Source organism: Contarinia nasturtii, unplaced genomic scaffold, assembly GCF_009176525.2.
Source record: "Contarinia nasturtii isolate CC-2019 unplaced genomic scaffold, AAFC_CNas_1.1 Cnas_scaffold_129, whole genome shotgun sequence".
Classification (NCBI taxonomy): Eukaryota; Metazoa; Arthropoda; class Insecta; order Diptera; family Cecidomyiidae; genus Contarinia; species Contarinia nasturtii.
The window spans coordinates 12371426-12391824 of record NW_022197486.1 but is presented as its reverse complement, the minus strand read 5'-3'; the positions used below and the strand labels follow the sequence as shown (position 1 = coordinate 12391824).

Genomic DNA, 20399 nt, shown 5'->3' with positions numbered 1-20399 from the left:
TTAGACAAACAAAGATATTTTGGAAAATTTTTGAGAGAAAAAAACCTCAATTCGATAAGTATTTATTAATTCAGTTTTTCCATGAATAATATCCATAAATTTTATTTCGAAAATTATAAATCATTGCGAATGAAGCGGTCGATAAGCTCAAGTGCCACTTCAGGTTGATCGGTCGGAACCATATGTCCTGCATTTAAAACCAAAGCGTCTACAAAATTATCGGCCACTTTGAAATAACTGTAAAGAACAAACAAATATATAACATCAATCAATCAGTTGACGCCAAAGGATTTGCAACAAAGTGATCGATTGCGATTGAAATGTCAATTACCCAGCCATTTTGGAATTTACAATGAGAGACTCACGACGAGCCGATCGATATTTTTCCGAACCATTCCACTTCATATGCTGATAAGCATTCTCTGATAATGGATATGCCACAATGAAATCCATATTACCGCTGTAATACATAATACGTAATCCTTCATTCAACAATTTTTCCGTCCAATGCATTGCCGTTGTCATAAAGTCGGGTATCAAATTTATATACACATATTCAGGCGATTTGAAACTAGCACCACCCACATGAATTGCTCGACGCACCTGCAATTGAATCACAATTCATTTTAGTTCGACCAAAAGATTGACCATTTATGGACAACAACAAAAAAATATATTACATGATTTTGTTCAATATATTTTCGATACGATTCCAAATCCAGCATTTCCGGTTGCAGGATATTGTACACGTTGCTGTAATTGCTGCTTTGAATGAAAGCATAAAGCATCGTGTCCCAATACTGTAATATTCGAAATGAAAAAATTTTGATCATAAAATAATTCAAATATTTTCGCTTTTTCTCTTGCTCTTACAATTTTCGATTCGACGCTGGGAAAGTATTCTTTAGCCAGTAGCTCGAATAACCTCATTGCATTTTTACCATGAACATCAACCAGACCAGTTTGATATGCAAAATCAGCATATTCAAGCATATTTATTGGATCCGATAGTGCATTACCAAGAGCCAAACCCTGAAGAAAAAAAAAAACACCGAATTTATAAACTTTGTCTAATAGAAACTTTGAAAAGAAGTGTCTACTTGTAAATTAATGATAAAATCTTCCTCTTTATTTCCCTCCCAAATGGCATTCCCAATGCTTGGAATGTATTTGCCTGCAAATGATTCGCCGGTGATGAAAAATTCATTTTGTTGTAACCACGGAAAGAGTTCGAAAAATTGTTTCAATCCAATGTAAAGATGGTCACCGACTTGTGTGATATTTTTACAATAGCCATCCGGATCAGTGTAACTAAATCCAGCTCCAACTGGGTTGTCAATAAATAATAAATTGTATTTCGTATGCCACGAAAATGGATTTTCTGAAATGATTGTGGTTTTTAAATCAAATTTAATACTTATTATGGGAATTTATATGATTTAATGTAATTCGTTTCTACTTCGAATGGTCTTTTTGTCATCGTTCACAAAAAACGGCCCATTTTCAGTGAATAGGCCAAACAGTGATGAGCTGCCAGGTCCGCCTTGTAGCCAAAGTACGACTGGACGTTTATACTCTTTTTTTAATTTGTGCGCAAACTTTTGTGTATTGTTTCTTGTTTTTTTACTGCCAAACATCAGCTTTGGTGGTGGTTCTTTTCGGCTGTCATCATTATCATGAATGCCACTATAGCTTCCGTCATCATCATCGCTGTCTTCACGATCGTCTTCGTACAGTTTTTCCGTTCCCACGGCCGGAAAAAACCAAAAAAATAAATTCGAATCGTAATCATCGTTGACCGTTAAAAATCCCGAATAACTGACAACACCCAAAAATTCACTCTCATTCACTCGGGCCATTTTTCGGGCTTCATCCTCATTACCATCTTCAATCAATTCGGTTAACACCAATGGATCGCCTAATTAATTCAATAAAAATTAAAATAGTAACACTCATTTCGAATGAAACAAATCATCATTTTACCTAAATCGTCATATGGATATAACTAAAAGAAAATCAAAAGAAAATTAGAAAAAAAAATTCTATATTTTTTTATTGATCGATAAAAAAAACACTAACAACTGAACGCCACTGTGGTATATTTTGCATTGTTAATAATTGTGCGTCAATTATTTGTAGCAGCGATAAGGAAAAAATTACACCAAAAACTAAATGATATTCACTCATTTTGCAAATTTCAGTTGTGAAATTGAGTCAACTACACTATCGCAGAGAATTTGTATCACTGTGAACTATTCGATACGACTAAATGTAATTTTACTCTATTAGACCTAAAGACGATCGCTTACATTCCAAAGCCAAATCCTGTTCAACAGTTCCTTCGGTTTTTCTTCTTTTTTTTTGTTGTTGCATCAACAACGTTTGGCGAATATGCAACGAGTTCTATACAAAAGTTCTATGAACTTGATGTCATTGTCGTTGGTGGAACGATACAGCAGTTTTAGTTTGTCTATGCACAAAATAAATGAGCATCTTTGCATTCGCTGAAATAAAAATACAAATAGAACTATCGAAGAATTTTAATTGCGCGTTCTTGCTTCGAACGGGTTTCTCTTCTTCATTCTTTTCACTTATGTGTAATCAACATCGCGTGCCAGCGATGAAGACTTTTTTCTTCTTTTTTTTTTAAATCTTAAATTCAAATTAATTTTGTTAGGCCTTACGTTGAACGTCGTTAAAAGTATATATGAAATTGATTATTTCGACGAAATGTAAGAGAAACACCATAGACTCCAAACAAAATTTTATTCCATATTTTATTAAATGATACCATATTACATAGATTGCATAGAATAATTAGCCAAGAATCAATTTCATTTTCAGAATTATACCTTTTTTAATTAATGTTTTTTTTTTTTTTTTTTTTAAACCAATTTTAAATGAACGATTAGAAATAGTTTAATTTAGCTACGAATTGAACATTATTTTTTTGAAGAAAAATCATACATAAAAACTGATAATGAATGAGGAATCGACCATTATAAACCCTTAGTAATTCAATTCTCTTTATATGTCAAATCATTTTTTTTTATTCAAATGATTCAGTAAAAATTAAATATTTCAAATAAGAAAATTCTTTTTTAAGAGACCTTCAAACCATTCGACAATGAAATGAAAATATATTCAATAAAACGTATTTATTAATCTATTACATCATAGATATCATGTATATGATCAATATGAACAATTTAAAATAAAGGAAACCAAATAAGAGCGATTCTGTTACTGCAAATATATGGTACCTTATCAGTGCAAAAAAAAATGAATGAAAAAAAGATGAAGAAACATTATCAAAATTCGCAGGATCACATTTAAACCTCATTAAAGTGGCAGACATGGCAATGATCGCACTATCAAAATCAAATAGAAAAAACTCAAAAGTGTTTCCGTGCTTACGACACATGTTAATCTAAATGTTAAAAAAAGATGATTAATAAATCTGTGTTCAAGTCCGCCCATTAATTGAAGTGAGACAAGAAAACATTTTCTTCTTTTTCGGATTAAGAAAAATCAAAATCGGGTGCTGAATTGAATAAAATCAATGCTGAAATAATGCAAACATGTATAATTAAAACACAAAAGAAACGGTTTAGTTTTAGAGAATATCTTGTCTCATTTATATATAAAACAATTGTTTATGTTTAATAGCATTAATTATAGTAATCATAATAATAATAAAACTGCGGACTTAATTCGAAAAAGAAGTTTGTTTTTACTCTTAGTTTCAAAATGTTGCGTATTGTGTATGTGTATGGTTTGTGGTGGAATATGGGTGCAACAACATAACTTTGACGGGATTGTTCCATTTGAAAACAATTGATTGAAACGAACAATTACTATCAAACATTTAGCTATCTATGAAATAATGTTGTTTGTATGTGATTAAACAATTTTGTTGAAAAGACAAACTAAAAAAAAAGTGGGTAAAAATTAATCAATCAGTAATTTAACGCTATCGTTAAGCTAATAAATTAAATGATTGTGATTATTCATTCCAGTTTTTTCTTCTTTTGTTTCGGATTGTTTTTTCTTCTTCTTCTTTCATTCATGTTGTCGGACTGATATTTGCCGATATTTTTTGTTCATAATGAGAAATTCTGACACTTTTTATGACAACAAAAAGTGAATATACTAATTTTTGATGGAAGTGAATATAAATTTTAACATCTTGAAGAAGAAAAAAAAATAGATGAAAAAGAAAGGCGATGACCTAAGATTTACACATTAATTGTATTTAAATTATATCGTCAAGTTGGACCGTATATTAATTTGATTGAAATTTGAACACTTCTTAAGACAATTTAATTTTAACCAATGCCAGACAATTTACAAAAGCACTACGACTTCATCCTTATAATGAGTTGTTTTTTTTTTGTTTTTTTGTCAAATATCAGAAAAAACAGAGATCTCGTCCAGTAAAACAACAATCTCAAAATAAACGGATGAAATTGAATGATTCCGAAATGTCTTCGACTTACAAAACTCTACGATTTTTTTTTATCTAAATAAAATTGAATATGTAGTTCTTTTATCTCTTATTCCATGCACTTGCTTAAACATGTTGTGTTTGTTGATGTTTTTTTTTCTTCTAACCAATGAATACACTTTCTAATCAGTGGAGAATAACAATATGAATTTTTTTTTGCTTATTGAACATACGATGAAAGGTACGAATAAAATAACAGAAGAAGAGAAAAAAAACCAAATCGTAACTATAGAACTGAATTAAACACAAAAAAAGAGAAATTAATGGCTAAAGATCTGATAGAAGATTAAAACTAAAGTGGGTATGTGGCGAATATAGACGTGCAGCTGTCCATTATTCGGGTATAAAGGATAAATGAATTACGATGATGGTGTGCTGCAAGGGATGTGGATGTTGAATACGGGATATGTAGATGAAAATTACATTGAAGTAGGTGTCCAAAAGTTCATTTCGCGCAATTCGGATGGTTTGGCTTTGATGACTTTCGGTGCACCGGCCGATGATGATGTTGATGATGATGTTTTTGATTGCGAATGCATATCATCGCCTTCTTCGCTGATATGTGACGATGCAACCGATGTTGTTGATGACATATTCTCACGCTGCATGCCCAACAAACTCGATAGGAACCATCCTCGATAACTGTCTGGCGCATTTGTTGCATTGTTTTGTTGTTGCTGTTGTTGCTGATTAACAATGGCAAATGTGCCGGTAAAGTATGGATTATTTGAACGACGCATTGTTTTTGGTGATCCAAGTGGTGATGCAGGCAATGATTTTGATCCACGACGTACCATTAAACGGGACGATGTCGACATTTGATCGTTATGCGGCGAATCACGATTCGCAATTGGATCGTTGCTTATATTCGGTTCAGGTAATACTTCTTCAGAATCTTTGCTTAGAGTACTACAATTGGATAGTGAGAAAAAGAGAAATAAAAGTGTCAAAGTTAATAAATTTGCATTTAAATTTAATAAAAATTTAGTGAATTGAAAAAAATCAACTGAAGAAACTTTATATATCGAAAACAAAAATAAAAAGAAAATGCGAGAAATGTACAAACAGCGAGAAAAAGAAAAAAATATATATTTAACTCACTTTGCAATGGCGAATCCTCTTCCCAAGGACTTAGCAGAAACCATCTGATGTGCAACTTTTACAATAGAACTACCGCATGCAGCGCCTGCTCCTTTGAATCCGTCGTCAGTTCCGAATGGTTTTGGTGGATGTTTAACGTTATCAATGATTAGCTCTGTAAATAAAAAAGAAATTCACACAAATTAATTTCAATGAATTCGATTCGAAAACGGTTAGATAATGAAGAGAAAATAAAAAGAAATACGCTGACATTCTCTCAATGAAACGTCTCATTTTGGCTGAACAATTTTTAATTACACGATGAATCGAATGGGATAACACCAAGTCATATTTGCTTGGAGTGAATTTTAAAAATGAAACGAAACAAAAGGTAACATTGAATCATTGCAGTTCATCACATTTCGTTGGCACACATTGTTGTGTGCGAAAAGAGGATGCAATGCTATAGCACCTGCAAGTATAAATAGATTTGTTCAGCTTTCAGCTAAACACACATTTGTATATTCACTTCTTCGATATGTTACACAATTTGTATATAAAGATTTGTGTTTTTGTTTTTAACGGGATTGCATAAAATCCATAAATGTGGATCGTTTGTAGGATGTATATAAAATATAGATTTGTTGTCTTGATATTTGTTTACAATCAGTATTCCTTGTGAAGTCATTGTACGCGAACAATGTGATCAACAATCTTTTTTTTTAAATATATATATTATATTTGTTTTTGTTTATCAGTTCAGCTCTGGAGAACCGGTAAATTTTACGTAAATTGTTTGGCAATTCCACCAAAACATGTTACAATATCGAGAGTCGCAATTTGTTCTAGATTGCCATATCATTTGGTACATTTTGTATACATTGAAATAACCACATCGTAATAATTTCTGGGGGCAGAATGAAGCACGCGCATCCCATCAATTTTGTTTTAGTGTCATATATTCAGACAAAGATGTACCATTTATTTGTTATGAAGAAAGCTATTTAAGACAAAGACGAACAGAGTGCAGGGAGATTGAATGAATTCATTGTGAAAACGCCTAAGCATCACATGACTTGCTGTGCGAAAAACGGGCATCAAGCCAACAACTTTTATAGGCAAATACAATAAAGAACATGTGTGTATTTTTTTTTGCTCTGTTCGTTATAGAGCACCGCGAATTCACATTTAGAATAAACGAAGCAACACGGATCGGTTGCCGGTCATCGTGCATTTTCGAACAGCAATCAAACTAAATGCCGTAATATGAAATTTAACGGAGATTCGGCTGTAATGTGAACATTTTTGAAATTGTTCAAATTACAAACGTGTCTTCGATTTGAGATGCCATTTAAAATTTAGCATGCTCACCATCTATGCTAGAAGCGGTTTTACGTAAGAGCCGGATTTGACACAGACAGTAGAAAAAAGGTCAGTTCCAAGAAACGACTTTGTTTACTGTTTTTAGCATGAGCACTAGAGTTTTAGATACACGTTGACGTTGATAGAACGTTGAGATAAAACAACAACAACAAGCAGAGAAAACACTCACCGATGGCAAAACAGGATGTTCAATGTCTTTTCACTTTCTTTGTAAAAATGCTAGTTTATCAAATTTGGCGGAAATCACAAAAAATCTTATTCTAATTTTAATATTATCACAGACAATTTTCAGTTCTTTTGAATGCAAAATCACTTAAACTTTTGTCACTTGGACCACATGGAATACACGTTTTGTTTCGTCGGCGGTTTGTTTTGTCGGCAAAATTGTGTGCACAACGGAAACCGTGTTATGATTTTTTATTTAAAATGTGTAAGCGTTCTTTATCGTTGATTTGATTTTTATTTGGTTGTGATACGATTATTAGAAACGTGCACGCACTACGCATTTTATAAAGTTCTTTCTAAAAATGAAAATATTTTTGTTTCGTGATTTTTGTGGCAATGCGGTTCGTATTTGTGCGAACTATATGACTGCGCTAACGCTAACTGTTGTGAGTTACGGCAAGAATGTCAATTTAAAGCAAAATGCGAACCACACACACACCGAAAACAAACGATGATTCTCTGTAGGCTAAAACTTCACATACATTGAATATAAACGATTAAATAAAGCGAACAACACAACTACAATGCTCGTCGAATGACGTACACACAATCGAATATCATACGGAACCGTTTTTTCTTCTTCTTTTTTTTCTTCCAAACATCATACAAAATACATGCACATCGTTCGTTGTTCGACCTATGGATTCGAATCGGTTTTATTGTGTATATTCTCGGAATCACATGCACACAACAACATCATATCGACACAAACAAATTTCAAATCAACATCGTTCAACAATATCTGTACATGATTAAAAGCTGAAGTTTTGTTATTTTATTATAAAATTCAATTCTCATGTGAATTTCCATCAGCGTTTTTGTTTTCAATAATAACGGGGGCTTTCCCCAACTACATTCAAATGCTTTTCTTTGTTCGTTCAATAGACGAGCTCACCACACACAAATCCAAATTTGCTCACACTTTTGTTGGATTTTCAAATGTGATGTTGGCCTGAAATTTTTGTCGTCCATTTCGTCATGCATTCAAATCAACGGTGCATTTAATAGTCACGTGACTTAAAATGAATGATATACATATTCATATCAAACGGATTTTTCGTATTAAATACAAACAGACGATTGCATGTATGCGATAATCCAGTACCAAATTGGCAACCAAAAATGTCAAACGTAGCGTTTTCTTATCTGTCACGGCCAATAGTTAAACGAATCATTTTTACACTTAAATCGCCATACAAAAACTTTGATCAGATCTGTTTTCTTTTATTTTACCGCTGCTGCTGCTATTAATCATTCGATGACATTTTCTTTCTTTTTTTTCGAATGATTGTCGGTCTGATCGTTTGAAAAGGTCTGTGAAATCGAAAAATAATCGTCATTTTTTCATCAATCGTTTTGTGTTTCGTTTTTCGCAACCATTTCATGCCTTCAAATATATTTGGTTTCAGTTGCAGGTCAGTTACATACGCATTTTACATCGAAATGAGAAAACATACCGAGCCATCAACAACATTTGATTGCGATGTGGTTTCGATTTCTTGGCATCGTATTTCGAGCGAGAGATCAGTAAGAGGTAGGTGCGTCGAAGTTTTAAGCCAATCAGCGATTGGTTTGCAGTTTACCCGCTTTTATATAATGATTGCCGTTACCAATGCGTTCCCTATCTCACTTGGCCCGTACATACGCAGTCATTGTACGCAGAAACAAATAGATTGTTTTCTTTCTCTTGGTTACGTTTGTGTGTGTGTGTGTTTGCTACACTTCGGAGCGTTTTTTTTTGTATGACGTATTTTTTTTCTTCGTAAAATTGCATCAGATAATGATGAGTTGAAGTACATGCGACAAACAACAAAATTATTTTGAATTCTCATTGCAAAAAAAGCGGATTTAATTGGAATTACATTTGGTTTTTGTACTCAAAACAAAAGCATTCTCTGTCGGATCAGCAATAAAAGCACGACAAACAATTCATTAATACTTTCCATCATAAAATTCAATAAAAAATCGGCATGTGTGTGGATATGTCACGAATGAGTTCAAAGAAAGACGACCAATTATTAATTGTTATTCTATGATGAAGACACTTGAAACATGTTTCATAGGCAGTTTGAAATTTGCATACAAACACAAAATTTCAATAGATTATTTATGTTTATCGGCGTTGAAAGTTGCTTGCGCACATGAAAATTGCGTATGTAAACATCGGGTACTTGTTTTTGTTTATCAAACTAATGAATGTGGCGGGATTTTTTTTTCTTCATTTTTTTCTATCAGCGATGTCGGGTTTTCGATATCAAATACCAAGATATATTCATTTCTCACCTAGCCTGTTTACTAATTATGCGAAAGGGAAATGAACTATGGTGTTTTGTAAAACAAACGAAATTAATTCCAATTACCGAAATTTATACCAGAAATGAATGAAACGCGTGTACCGATATGAAAAAATAAATGTTTTCGATTTTGTGTGAGCGTGTGCTAAATTTTGTTTATATCCTAGAAATAATAAAATTATCAGCACATTTTCCAACTTGGAATTTGATTTGTTCACATGTTTAAAATGTGATTGAAATGAGACATTAATGAATAGTAATGAAACGAACAAAAACGCAATAAAGTAATCGTTTTCATTTCTCGGTGGAAATTTTAAATGTTACATTTTAAATCGAATACAATTTGAGATTTGCATGACCAATCGTAACTGAGTTTCAACTAGTACGCACCGCACTCGGTACAAAACCAAACGCACACAAACACAAAATACATAATTCAAAATAAATTAACGTGTTATGCATATCGTCTGTGTCCTACTAATCAGTATCATCTTATCGATATGTTTCCGTCTGTTTTGACGGCGGCCTATTTTACTCATTTGGCAATATGATCGGTGATTATGTATGCTAACACATGTATATGTGTTGTAATGAATTAACACAAGCATAAATGTAAATGACGTAATTCCTTGTGAAAAAAAATTACGGACATCAAAGTAACTGAAAATGAAGTAGTCGAGAAAAAAAACGCACGTCAATTGGTCTGGATGCGAACCAAATCATCTATGATGTCAGACATTTGAATTGATTTCAAAAAGATTCATTCATTTCATTGACAAACACCAATCACCACATCTTAGTTCTCACACATGGAATAGTTATTTAGTGATATTTGTTGTTTACATGATAAACATGCGCGCCCGCGCATTTGTTTTGTTAGTTTATTACATCTGATTTTATAATGGTTGACAGATTCGGGAAGAAGTTGATGATGGTGATACGTACGTCACAAAAGTCTCCTAAATTATTCTGTATGATATCATCGTTCGATGAATATGCCATTCACGTGCACTCCGCATCGATTCAATCAAGCCACATGATTCATATGCTTGTTTTGTGTCGTTTAAACAACTGGAAACAGTATAATTGCAAAACAAACGACGTTCATAAACAGCTGTTCCTGTTTTTTTTCTCATTCTCTCCAGCCAGTATGATCTCATAAAAGTTCCATTGTTCGACAGAAATAATCATTTATTCAATAGTTCTGGCTATAATCGACGTCGATTACAAAGTCCACAATGAATTTTTCGTTCGTCACTCCACCGACTTGTTCGAAAAACACACTTCATGTTCTCGTTCATTCTTACACATATCTCTTGAAATGAACTTGTGACAATATATAATGAATAATCAAATCATTCGTTTGAAGCGTGTTTCATCGGGTATTCGACACCGACCATGTGAGATATTAATGAATGCATCGATTTACCAATTTTTCGCTAATTTTTCTTTCTGTGTGACACAATTTGTCGCTTCCAATATGATGAGCTATTTTTAGAGTATTCATTTAATGTTTTATGTACACATTGTACACCGAGATTATACGAAAATTATTACATATGCACGGAAAATTGCAAAGGTTTCTATTGACTTGATACGATGGCTATTTTTGGTGGCCGCAAAAATTAGCTTCATTAGCTACTCGTATATATAGATAGAAAGAGCTAGTTATTGTTGTTTATACCGTATAAAACTTTCTGTACACATAGTCATAAGAAAATAATTACTATGCATAATCTCTGTGTACAAAGCTAAAATCGGATGGGTCGTGAAAGAATAAAAAAGGGAGGGGAAGGGGGATAAATAAGCGCGAGTTTCGAAGCCCTAGAAACACAAGCACTTCGGAATGAAATTAAATGAACATCGTATAATGATAAGCTAATAAAATGCACCGGAATGTTCAAATAAAAAAGTTTTGTTTCAACAAATTGCTTGTACAAAGTACTCTCTATTTACAGTTCTAATAAATTTCAAATGACTGTATGCACATGTTGAATTAACCCACTGACATACATTTCAGAAAATTCAAGTGTAACAACGAGAAAATGTTGAATGCCAAATGCGAAATGAAAAATCTTGTCAATGGAAAATTGCAGGGATGAAATATAATAATGGCAACACACGAGAACAAACTGGAGCACGAACAATTGCAATAAAGTATGAGTGCCAAGTTCAAGGTCGAACTTCAAAGCCAAAACATATATTTTATGTTGTGTGTCTCGAGCCAAGAACGTGGTTTTTTTTTTTTTTAAAAAAGTGGATTGAAACGCAAGACTTATGGCGGTCAAGGTGTTCGAGGATGGAAAATAACTGATTCTAGACGATTCGAGAGATTTGATTCTTTGAATGTATGCGCATCAACAGCACATTCTAATTGAATGTTTTCTGTGTCGTTGCAATTTCACTACGCAATTAACTAGTTTTGCAAAAATCGAAATGAAAAAATTGGCTATTTACCTGATAGCTGATACTGCTGTGTGATTGATGAATTTTCAACAAGTTATTTTTTTTTTTGTTCAAAAGAATTGAGCTTTTTTTATTAAGATAAAACTTTCCACTTGTTTGTTGTTTGAGTTTTGTTTTGTAACAAAATTTTTTGATTACCGTTGGTGTGGAAAATTTCGATAAAAAAGAGCAAATCACTTGAAAATTATAAACAAAATAGAAATGAACTCTATTCTAGAGATTAGATTGTGCTGTCTACTGTTTAACGCATTGCAATGTTGTGTGCTCTTATCGCCCAACTTCCTCGGTTGTTGTCGGTGCACAAGATTTACTTGTCTGGCCCAATGCGTGTCGCGACGATGGCGGCAACGGCGGCTCTCTATCTCAGTGGTAGCCCGCGCGAAAAAGGGGCAGAACGATTATTGCGCATGAACCACATTTCCAACTGTGTTCGAACACATATATTTATTTATTGCACCCGACAACAGTTTCCAATTAGAACCAATAACCAAATTAAGTTTCACATGAACATATCGCATGAATGTTTTTAACATCAATACGAAATTTCTAAGTCAATTGGTGTATCATGGAGTTTGTGTTGAATTTTATTTCATCGAACAATTGCATTGAACAAAACTAACAAGTAAGTGTTGAATTTTGAGAGCTGGTTTTTTTTTCAAATAGCAACAAGAAACAAAATCCAACCATTATAATAATATCATATATTGAATGGTAGTGAACGAAACATGATTCGCATTCTAATCCAAAACGAACAGGTATCACACGCGTCAAAACAAACCCACACACACATGCCGCACTACTGTTTTATGTACGGGATTAGATAAAAGTCGAATTGAAAAAACAAAAACAAAAATCCGGAATTGAATGTCCGACAAAGTTTAGGAAGTGAAAGTTATTCGCTTCAATGGATTTATGTCTGTTATTTTTCTCTGTGTTTGGGTAGATGAATTAAAATTCAAAAAAAATGTCTAATTATCTAACTGGTTTGTATGCTACAATCAAGGAAATCGGCACGGAATCAACGAGTACGCGCACATTTATTTGCAATTTTCTTCTTCTTTTTTTTCAATTCAAAAGACGATTGAAATTGTGCGATTAGAACAGCTGACCGAAGGTCTTTGGCTGTTTCACGCTGCTACCCACTCATTTGCACACATCAAAACATCTTTACAGCATATAGTACACATACAACTCAACTCTAACTTCTCTATTTCATTGCATGACGTTTTAGCAAGAAATAAATTTAGTCGCAACAAATGAAATAGGTCATCAAACAATGTGACAATTTTATGATCCGATTGCAAATGTTGTTGCAAATCTACTCCAATGCAAAAGAAGCGCACTAAATCGTTTCTTTTTAAATTTTCAAACTATAACAAAGGTACAGAGAAAAATATCATATTTTAAATATGCCGTTGATTTTATCTCAATGAAAGAAAAAGAAAGAAATCTTGTTCACAAAGAAAACCACATTCAAATCGCATGAACTCGTCTGTCTATCGGCGTTAATCATATTCATATTTTATTTCCATTGCCCGAAAGGGAGCCAACAATAACAACAACAAAAACCATTATCACTGTAATTAATGCCGGTTTTTTTCCCTTTAGCTTTGTCTAATATTCAAATGTACAATGTGATCGACTCGTCTGGCATTTGAACATCGCCAGTCACAATCTATGGCATTTTCATACCCATCACATTTGCAAATTGTAAATTTCTATTGTTATCACTCACTACATTAGTTAGAAGGGATCGAAGTACATGCATATGACAAAAACAACAAAATGTTATTGTCAACTTCCACATACATCACTGATGTATGGCAAAGCCGTTCTTGTTCCCATTAAATTTTATCTCATCACTTTTAATGTCAAAAACACTATGAAATATAGGCTCGACTATTATTGTTTTTGTTTCTTCTTCTTTTTTTCTCATAGTGATTTGTTTTGGTTTTGTTTTTGTTTTCTTACACGAGTCTATCGCAGATTAGACTTAATAGTTGTCATTCATGATGATTATTGCAAATTAATGATGATGAGTTGAAAAGAAATTAAAAAAGTCGTGCACACTTCATTGATTATGTATTTTATTATTGCTTGTCGCAATACAGGTTTTGTTTTTCGTTGTTTGTGCCTTGATTGACCTCCTTCCATCTTTCTCAAGACACAAAATAGAAAAACATGCAAAGAGCTCAAAAAACATAATATAATTGATAATGGAATCGAGATATGGAATGGAAAATACTATAAACAATTGCACCGTTGGCGACCACATGCACATGACACCCAGCAACGATCGTGTGAGCATTCGTTCGGTCGGTGTTTTTGCCTCCTTTTGTCGTGTGCATCAATTAAAAAGGAAAAAATTAAATGAAAAAAAATGACAACACCAAAAAAACTGCGTCAAGAACATGACATACAATAATGCAAGCGCAAATAAACCGAACATCAAACGAATATACTATCGATTTAAATGTGTACAAACAAAATTTATCATATCGATAAAAAAAACTTGTTGGTTTTGACCTTTTTTCGTGCTCGGAGACAGTTCTAGTGCAATTAAAGCGAATAGTTTTAAATGCAATGACACATCAATCGTTCAATATCGACAAAAAAATGTAATTAATAATAATAAATTGTCACCATTGTCTGGGAATCATCCACTTTTAATAGATTATCAGTTTTCAGCTACTGCGATCAATGAATGTCAACGTATCTCTTAAATTTATAGTCTTAATGCATTGGCAGAGAGACACAGAAATATTGTAAAATATAGAAATGTAATACTTACCACGTTCTTTTGAATTTAAGAATTTTTTGCACGGTTCTGTGTGCTGAACCATACTCTTCTGTTCGATAAAACTTCCTTTTGTGAGATTGGTCTTCACGTCGAATTGTTGTTTTGTGATTGCGTCACTTATTGTTGATTTGATGCTATTCGATGTGGTTGACGATTTTTTATCATTTGTCGATGCATCAGTTGGATAGCGAATGTAGAAAAACGATTCATCATGAGCCGGTGGCGATATAGCTTGATTATCAAAATCAAACCTAAAATGTTAAGAAAAGAAACAATTTAATCAAATTTTGTATTTATTGTGTTTTCAATCGCGTTCAGTTTATTTTGCGTTGTTTCGGTTATCGAAAAATGGTAAGTTTCTGAGAAATTGACGGAAGAGATTTTATTTCTTCCTCGCATCATTGTTATTTTCAGCTTGAATAATTGCCCTTTTTTGGTAAATAACTGACTCATCATCGACCGCAGATGAAAATTAGTCACATTTTTTTTTTTTGCCATCTTGATCACATGCATTGGGCGAGTAAACAATAAATTGTTGATGCTAGACTTGAATTCACATCTCAATGCGACTCGAATGAAAAAACAGTGTGATAAAAATACATAAATAAAATAAGATAACCAATGGAAAAATGACGATGAACGCCTTTGTATTCGATTGACGATCGCATTTTTGTTGTCAATAAGTGAATTAGCTTTTCAATTTATATATTTACTCACTTGTTGTCCGTTTTCGTTCTCAACCACATTGGGAAGGAGCGGCCGGATGAAATTGATTGACTCTCTGGATCGGCAGACGACATTGTTTTGTGTGTGTATGTTTTTTTGTGATTTAAACTTTTTATATCTTTGATTTGTATGATTTTTATAGCCTTTTTTGTTCTATTTTTCCCACTCAAAAATGTTCTTTAGCGCTTAATTTTTTTTATTCTCAAATCAAAACTATCCCAAAAATGTTCAACGTCAGTTCGATGATTGTTAATTCTGAACAGTATATATATTTTTTTAAATAAAATAGTAGAGATGATTTTTTTTGCATTCGAAAATTCAATCTAATACGCCTTTGGACTTTGTTCCCTTTTTCATCTATTCATATATAACCCATATATATATAGATATATAATTGAAGTAGCCGATAAACATTTATGCTTTTTCTCTTTATAATTTTTTTGTGTGTATGAATGTGTGGACGAAAAAAAAGAGAACCAGTTTGAATTGCAGAAAAATTATACTCTTCACGTTACGCCGGTTGTGTGTGTGTGTGTATGCTTTGCGGTGAAATCTTCTTTCGAATATTAAACTAATTTTATTTTGGCCTTAATTTAAACTTTAAATTATTTTGAATTTAAATATTTTATACAAATACAATGAATTAATTCATCAGATTTATATATATATTTTTTTGTTTCGTTTTATTTTCACGAATTGGCTGCTCTAGTGGGCCCACAATTCTGTAATAAAAAAAGAGAAAAAAGTGCATGAGAACACACAGCAATTCGTAATGTGGAGGAATAAATGAAATAAAATGCATTTGATGCATGCATGAACAACATCTTCAGTCAATTTGAATTTTTGTCATACTTTTTTATATCACACACAAACTACACAACATGCATCGCTCCAAAAAATAAAACTGAGAAGAACTAACTTGTTGTTAATAAAACTCAGAACAACTAACATTACATTTATGCAACACTTCAAAACTGATTGCAAATAATTCGGTGTCATTCAGTTAATGTTCACACTAAAATGGGGAGACAATTATTGTCAATTGCGAGTATGTATGTATGTAAGCGAATCAGAAAATTTATTCTATCTCTCTCTCTCTTGCTCTCTCTCTCTGTGTCTCTGTAGCTCTCTCGATTATCGCAGTATTTGCTTGATATGAATGTGAGTATAGAGCACTACTGTCACAAATTCAATTGCCATAAAATTTGTGAATTATAAGCGACAAGCGATGGCACGAGCTATCGGAGGATAGGTAAAGGCTACATATCTCATTCTACTGGTTTTGACATTCAATTCCCCCGTCATACGTTTAATTTAGACAAAAGTATTTTTTTATTGCAAAGCTGTGTGGCTTTAGCTACTAAACTTGTTTAAATTACTACGATGCACCGAGAATGGGGTGGGTTCACGTGATAATGAGAGGTGCATCTTGTCTTGCCAGAGATAGATTCTAAATTCTTAATTAGTTCATGTTCACTGCTCTAGTTCACTCATTCATTCAACAGCGGACAACAGATGTTGCGGATTTGTTGCTTAATATGCATGTATTGAAACACACACACATATCATACACTCACACACGCGTTCGAATTGCAAGCGAAAAAAGGTAAGAAAAAATTGTTCAAGGTCAGTCACTCGCAAATACAAAAAAAACCCACATTCATTGGTGATTACGTGAAGTGGCAGCGATAAAGCGCTGGTAACAACAACAAAAAAACCCGGACTTATGTGACATGTTAAAATTTGAGAAAATCGAGAACAAAAATCGCAATACAAATTCACAAAAAATTCTTATGCTTAGTGTAAACTAAACGTCATTTTGCTCACGGTTTTTTTCTTTGCTCTACCTATTTAACTGTCATTTTACCTCTATTTCGTTTGAACTAAAATAGAATTAGATCACTGCAATCACAATTGCACCGCATGCTGCAAAACATATACAACATTTTTGTCATATATACATATATATATATATGACTTTCGAAAATTCATGACTCAATTTGAGCAGCAACAGTTTTAAAGTTCAGCATATAGAATTTTAAAAAAATGTGCAGTTATACAGAAAGACCGAGTTTGTGGTGAAAACCAGTATTTTTTTTGCATCTGATGATATTACCATCGATATTCAAGTAGAAGAACTCTAATATTGCAATAATATTGTGTTTTTATTTCACGTGGCATGACATGAACAAATGATTGGCAACACAATAATAAAACACTTATTAAAACAAAACCATACACTCCGCGAATCGTATTTGAATACAGGGACTACCGCGACATATTTATAGTAAGATACTTATTTATAATACTTAGAAATAAGTCTTATTTCGTTGCGTGCACGCTACAATGCAAACGCACGACTCTGCTTGTACATACACAGAGACGAAGGCTACTCTGTGTTCTCTGTGTATAAACAGAATCTGTTTGAAGATAAAGACGACTTGAACTGACAAATGTTCTTTCTAAATAGAGTGTAAACATAAAAATTTGCATGCTTAATAAATGATAAATAAATAATTTTTTATGTTTTGTGTTGTGAATGTGGCGCGATAATTGCATGGCTTTATTCACAGACCGAGTATCGCCGAGTATTGTTAATAAGTTTAAATTTCAGGCGGATAAGTTCTCATTTTTTTATCTTATTGATATATTTTCGTTGGTTCTTGTGAGTATTACACTCACAAAATCGAAAAAATATGATATGCATGAACAAAACAAACACAACACAACACAACACAACACCAATTGATATGAATTCCTTTGGAATATTTTTAAATTTTTGAAGCAAAAAAAAATTTATTGACATTAAAATCCGTTGCATTCATTTAAACGATCAAGCTGCTTGTAAGAATGACAAACAACGAACAAGATAATTATATTGTTCGTTGTGCGCACACAGCAGCAAGAACGTAAGACTCTGTTTATACACAGAGAACACAGAGTAGCCTTTGCGCTCTTCGTCTCTGTGTATGTACAAGCAGAGTCGTGCGTTTGCAATGTAGCGTGCACGCAACGAAATAAGACTTATTTCCAAGTATTATAAATAAATATCTTACTATAAATATGTCGCGGTAGTCCCTGTTTAAATATCAAAGGCATGCATTAGATATATTCCGAGAAAACCGCTTAGTCTAAGTCAATATTGTCAACACAACTCACATGCTTAAACACAACTCACATGCGATTAAATCAATGAAACTTTCAATAATAATGCCGAATCGGTAATAATTTTAAATAATAAAATGTACGAATGTCACGTATGACGTAGAATGTAAACTGCAAAAATATTTGCAATGAAAGTGATTGCAATAACAATGGAATGTTTTCTTCTATCATATGGATAACAACATATGCATCAAGCTCATCGCCAATCAGTCTTATCACACAAGCACACCGGATTGGTTTGATTGTTATTGTTTAGTCACACGTACCATGTGATCTCAAATTGAAGGCATAACAATATGTACATTGTGAATTACTTTTAAACTCATCATCATCATGATCATTATCAATTGTCTATATACCTTGTTTTTATTATGTTTTACGTATCATGGAATGCCGTATAAATTATAATGACGCAAAGAACTTATCTAAATGATAATTTTTGTCGGTTTTTCAAGAATCAGAAAAAAAAAACAAAAACATATCCGACAACAAAAGTATTGACGATCTTTGTGCCCACGAAAAATTCAATTTAATTTCAATATATATTTTACGCTTGATGAATATGTATAGAGAAAATTCAAGAGAAAATAACACACGAATATATAATATGAAATATGTGTATAAGAAATTAGCGCGCGCAAAATGCTCTTATAAAGAATGAATGAATGCATGTTATGTAAACGCCTAACATAAACATTCACACACATAGACACATACACAGCAAATTTTATGCATTAGCACCAAATTACCCATCAAACCAATGCATATAACATTCGAGAGATTTCTTTTGGGTATTTTTCGTTGAAATTTTTTCTTTCTTTCGTTTTTTTTTTCTTCAAGCATGACTCAAAAGGTCAATTGAAATCAATGAGTGTATGTTAATGATAGTCTCGTAAGGCTGATGGCCTGTATGAATGTATGTGTTAATATTTCTCTTTAAATAATGTATGATATCACACATGAAACCAAATCTAAATATCAAATTTAAAACAATAATAATAAATGAAAATATCACACTCACCATCGTTATAGGTATTTGCATTGTTTTTAAGGCAACCTTTTTCATATTTAAATTCTGTTGGTTGTGTTTTGTTTTTTATATTCAATGGATAAAAATTTGATACACAAATTTGGGCTTAGTTTTTTCAAAAAAAAATTTTTTCACACAACACACTCGAACTCATCCAATTAATTATCGTTTCTGTTTCGAATGAAAAAGATGGAGAAAAAGTAAATAAAATGAACAATAATTTTCTTTTTTATCTTGACAAAAATTTTACTCTATGAACGACAAAATATATAATGAAATTCGTTTATGAATCTCTTTCCTACTTAGAAAACTCAATTGTATGTGTAAAAAGATTAAATATAAAATTTAAAAAAACCTGTACCTTCAACAAAAATGGACGACGTTTTATTATTGTATGGATTGAAAACTTGACAATTATACGATCCGTAGATAAAATGAAACAACACTGAACGAATCCACATAAACATTGAATTATGGCAGCACAAATTACATTACACATACATACATACATACAAAAGAATTTGCCATGTTTGCCACATACAAGTGACGCCATCTGGTTGTTCTGTCTGTTTGTTTCAAGTTGTAATATATTTTCTTATAAAAATTGATGAACAATTTAAAAAAATGCAGAAAAAAATGTTTTTTTTTGTTCAGAATTTTTTTGGTTTTATTGACTTGTTTCATTGACAAAAAGTAACTCGATGCCTAGGCATTTTTATTCTA

The 20399-nt window shown here is 32.5% G+C and overlaps 2 protein-coding genes across 2 annotated transcripts; both read right to left on the bottom strand.

Moving 5' to 3' along the window:
- Positions 1-79: 79 nt before the first annotated feature.
- LOC116347275 (venom serine carboxypeptidase-like) lies at positions 80-2546 on the bottom strand. The gene is made up of 8 exons (XM_031777828.1): positions 2080-2546; positions 1984-2005; positions 1460-1918; positions 1101-1381; positions 874-1032; positions 681-800; positions 332-603; positions 80-237 (listed from the first exon to the last, which is right to left on the bottom strand). Exons 1-8 carry the CDS (start codon positions 2185-2187, stop codon positions 114-116), a joined length of 1545 nt encoding a protein of 514 aa, XP_031633688.1. The 5' UTR covers positions 2188-2546; the 3' UTR covers positions 80-113.
- A 1058-nt stretch (positions 2547-3604) lies between these two features.
- On the bottom strand, positions 3605-20145 carry LOC116347290. Its single transcript, XM_031777852.1, has 6 exons — positions 20038-20145; positions 19668-19847; positions 15473-16203; positions 14747-15006; positions 5609-5762; positions 3605-5416 (listed from the first exon to the last, which is right to left on the bottom strand). Exons 3-6 carry the CDS (start codon positions 15553-15555, stop codon positions 4927-4929), a joined length of 987 nt encoding a protein of 328 aa, XP_031633712.1. The 5' UTR covers positions 15556-16203; positions 19668-19847; positions 20038-20145; the 3' UTR covers positions 3605-4926.
- Between the last annotated feature and the right edge of the window lie 254 nt (positions 20146-20399).

Coding starts and splice junctions, on each gene's coding strand:
- LOC116347275 (XM_031777828.1), bottom strand. CDS start 2,187: ATGAGTGAATATCATTTAGTTTTTGGTGTAATTTTTTCCTTATCGCTG. Junction 801..873: donor CCAGCGTCGAATCGAAAATT/GTAAGAGCAAGA, acceptor CGAATATTACAG/TATTGGGACACGATGCTTTA. Junction 604..680: donor AATATATTGAACAAAATCAT/GTAATATATTTT, acceptor ATTCAATTGCAG/GTGCGTCGAGCAATTCATGT.
- LOC116347290 (XM_031777852.1), bottom strand. CDS start 15,555: ATGTCGTCTGCCGATCCAGAGAGTCAATCAATTTCATCCGGCCGCTCC. Junction 15,007..15,472: donor AGAACGAAAACGGACAACAA/GTGAGTAAATAT, acceptor TTAACATTTTAG/GTTTGATTTTGATAATCAAG. Junction 5,417..5,608: donor AGAGGATTCGCCATTGCAAA/GTGAGTTAAATA, acceptor ATCCAATTGTAG/TACTCTAAGCAAAGATTCTG.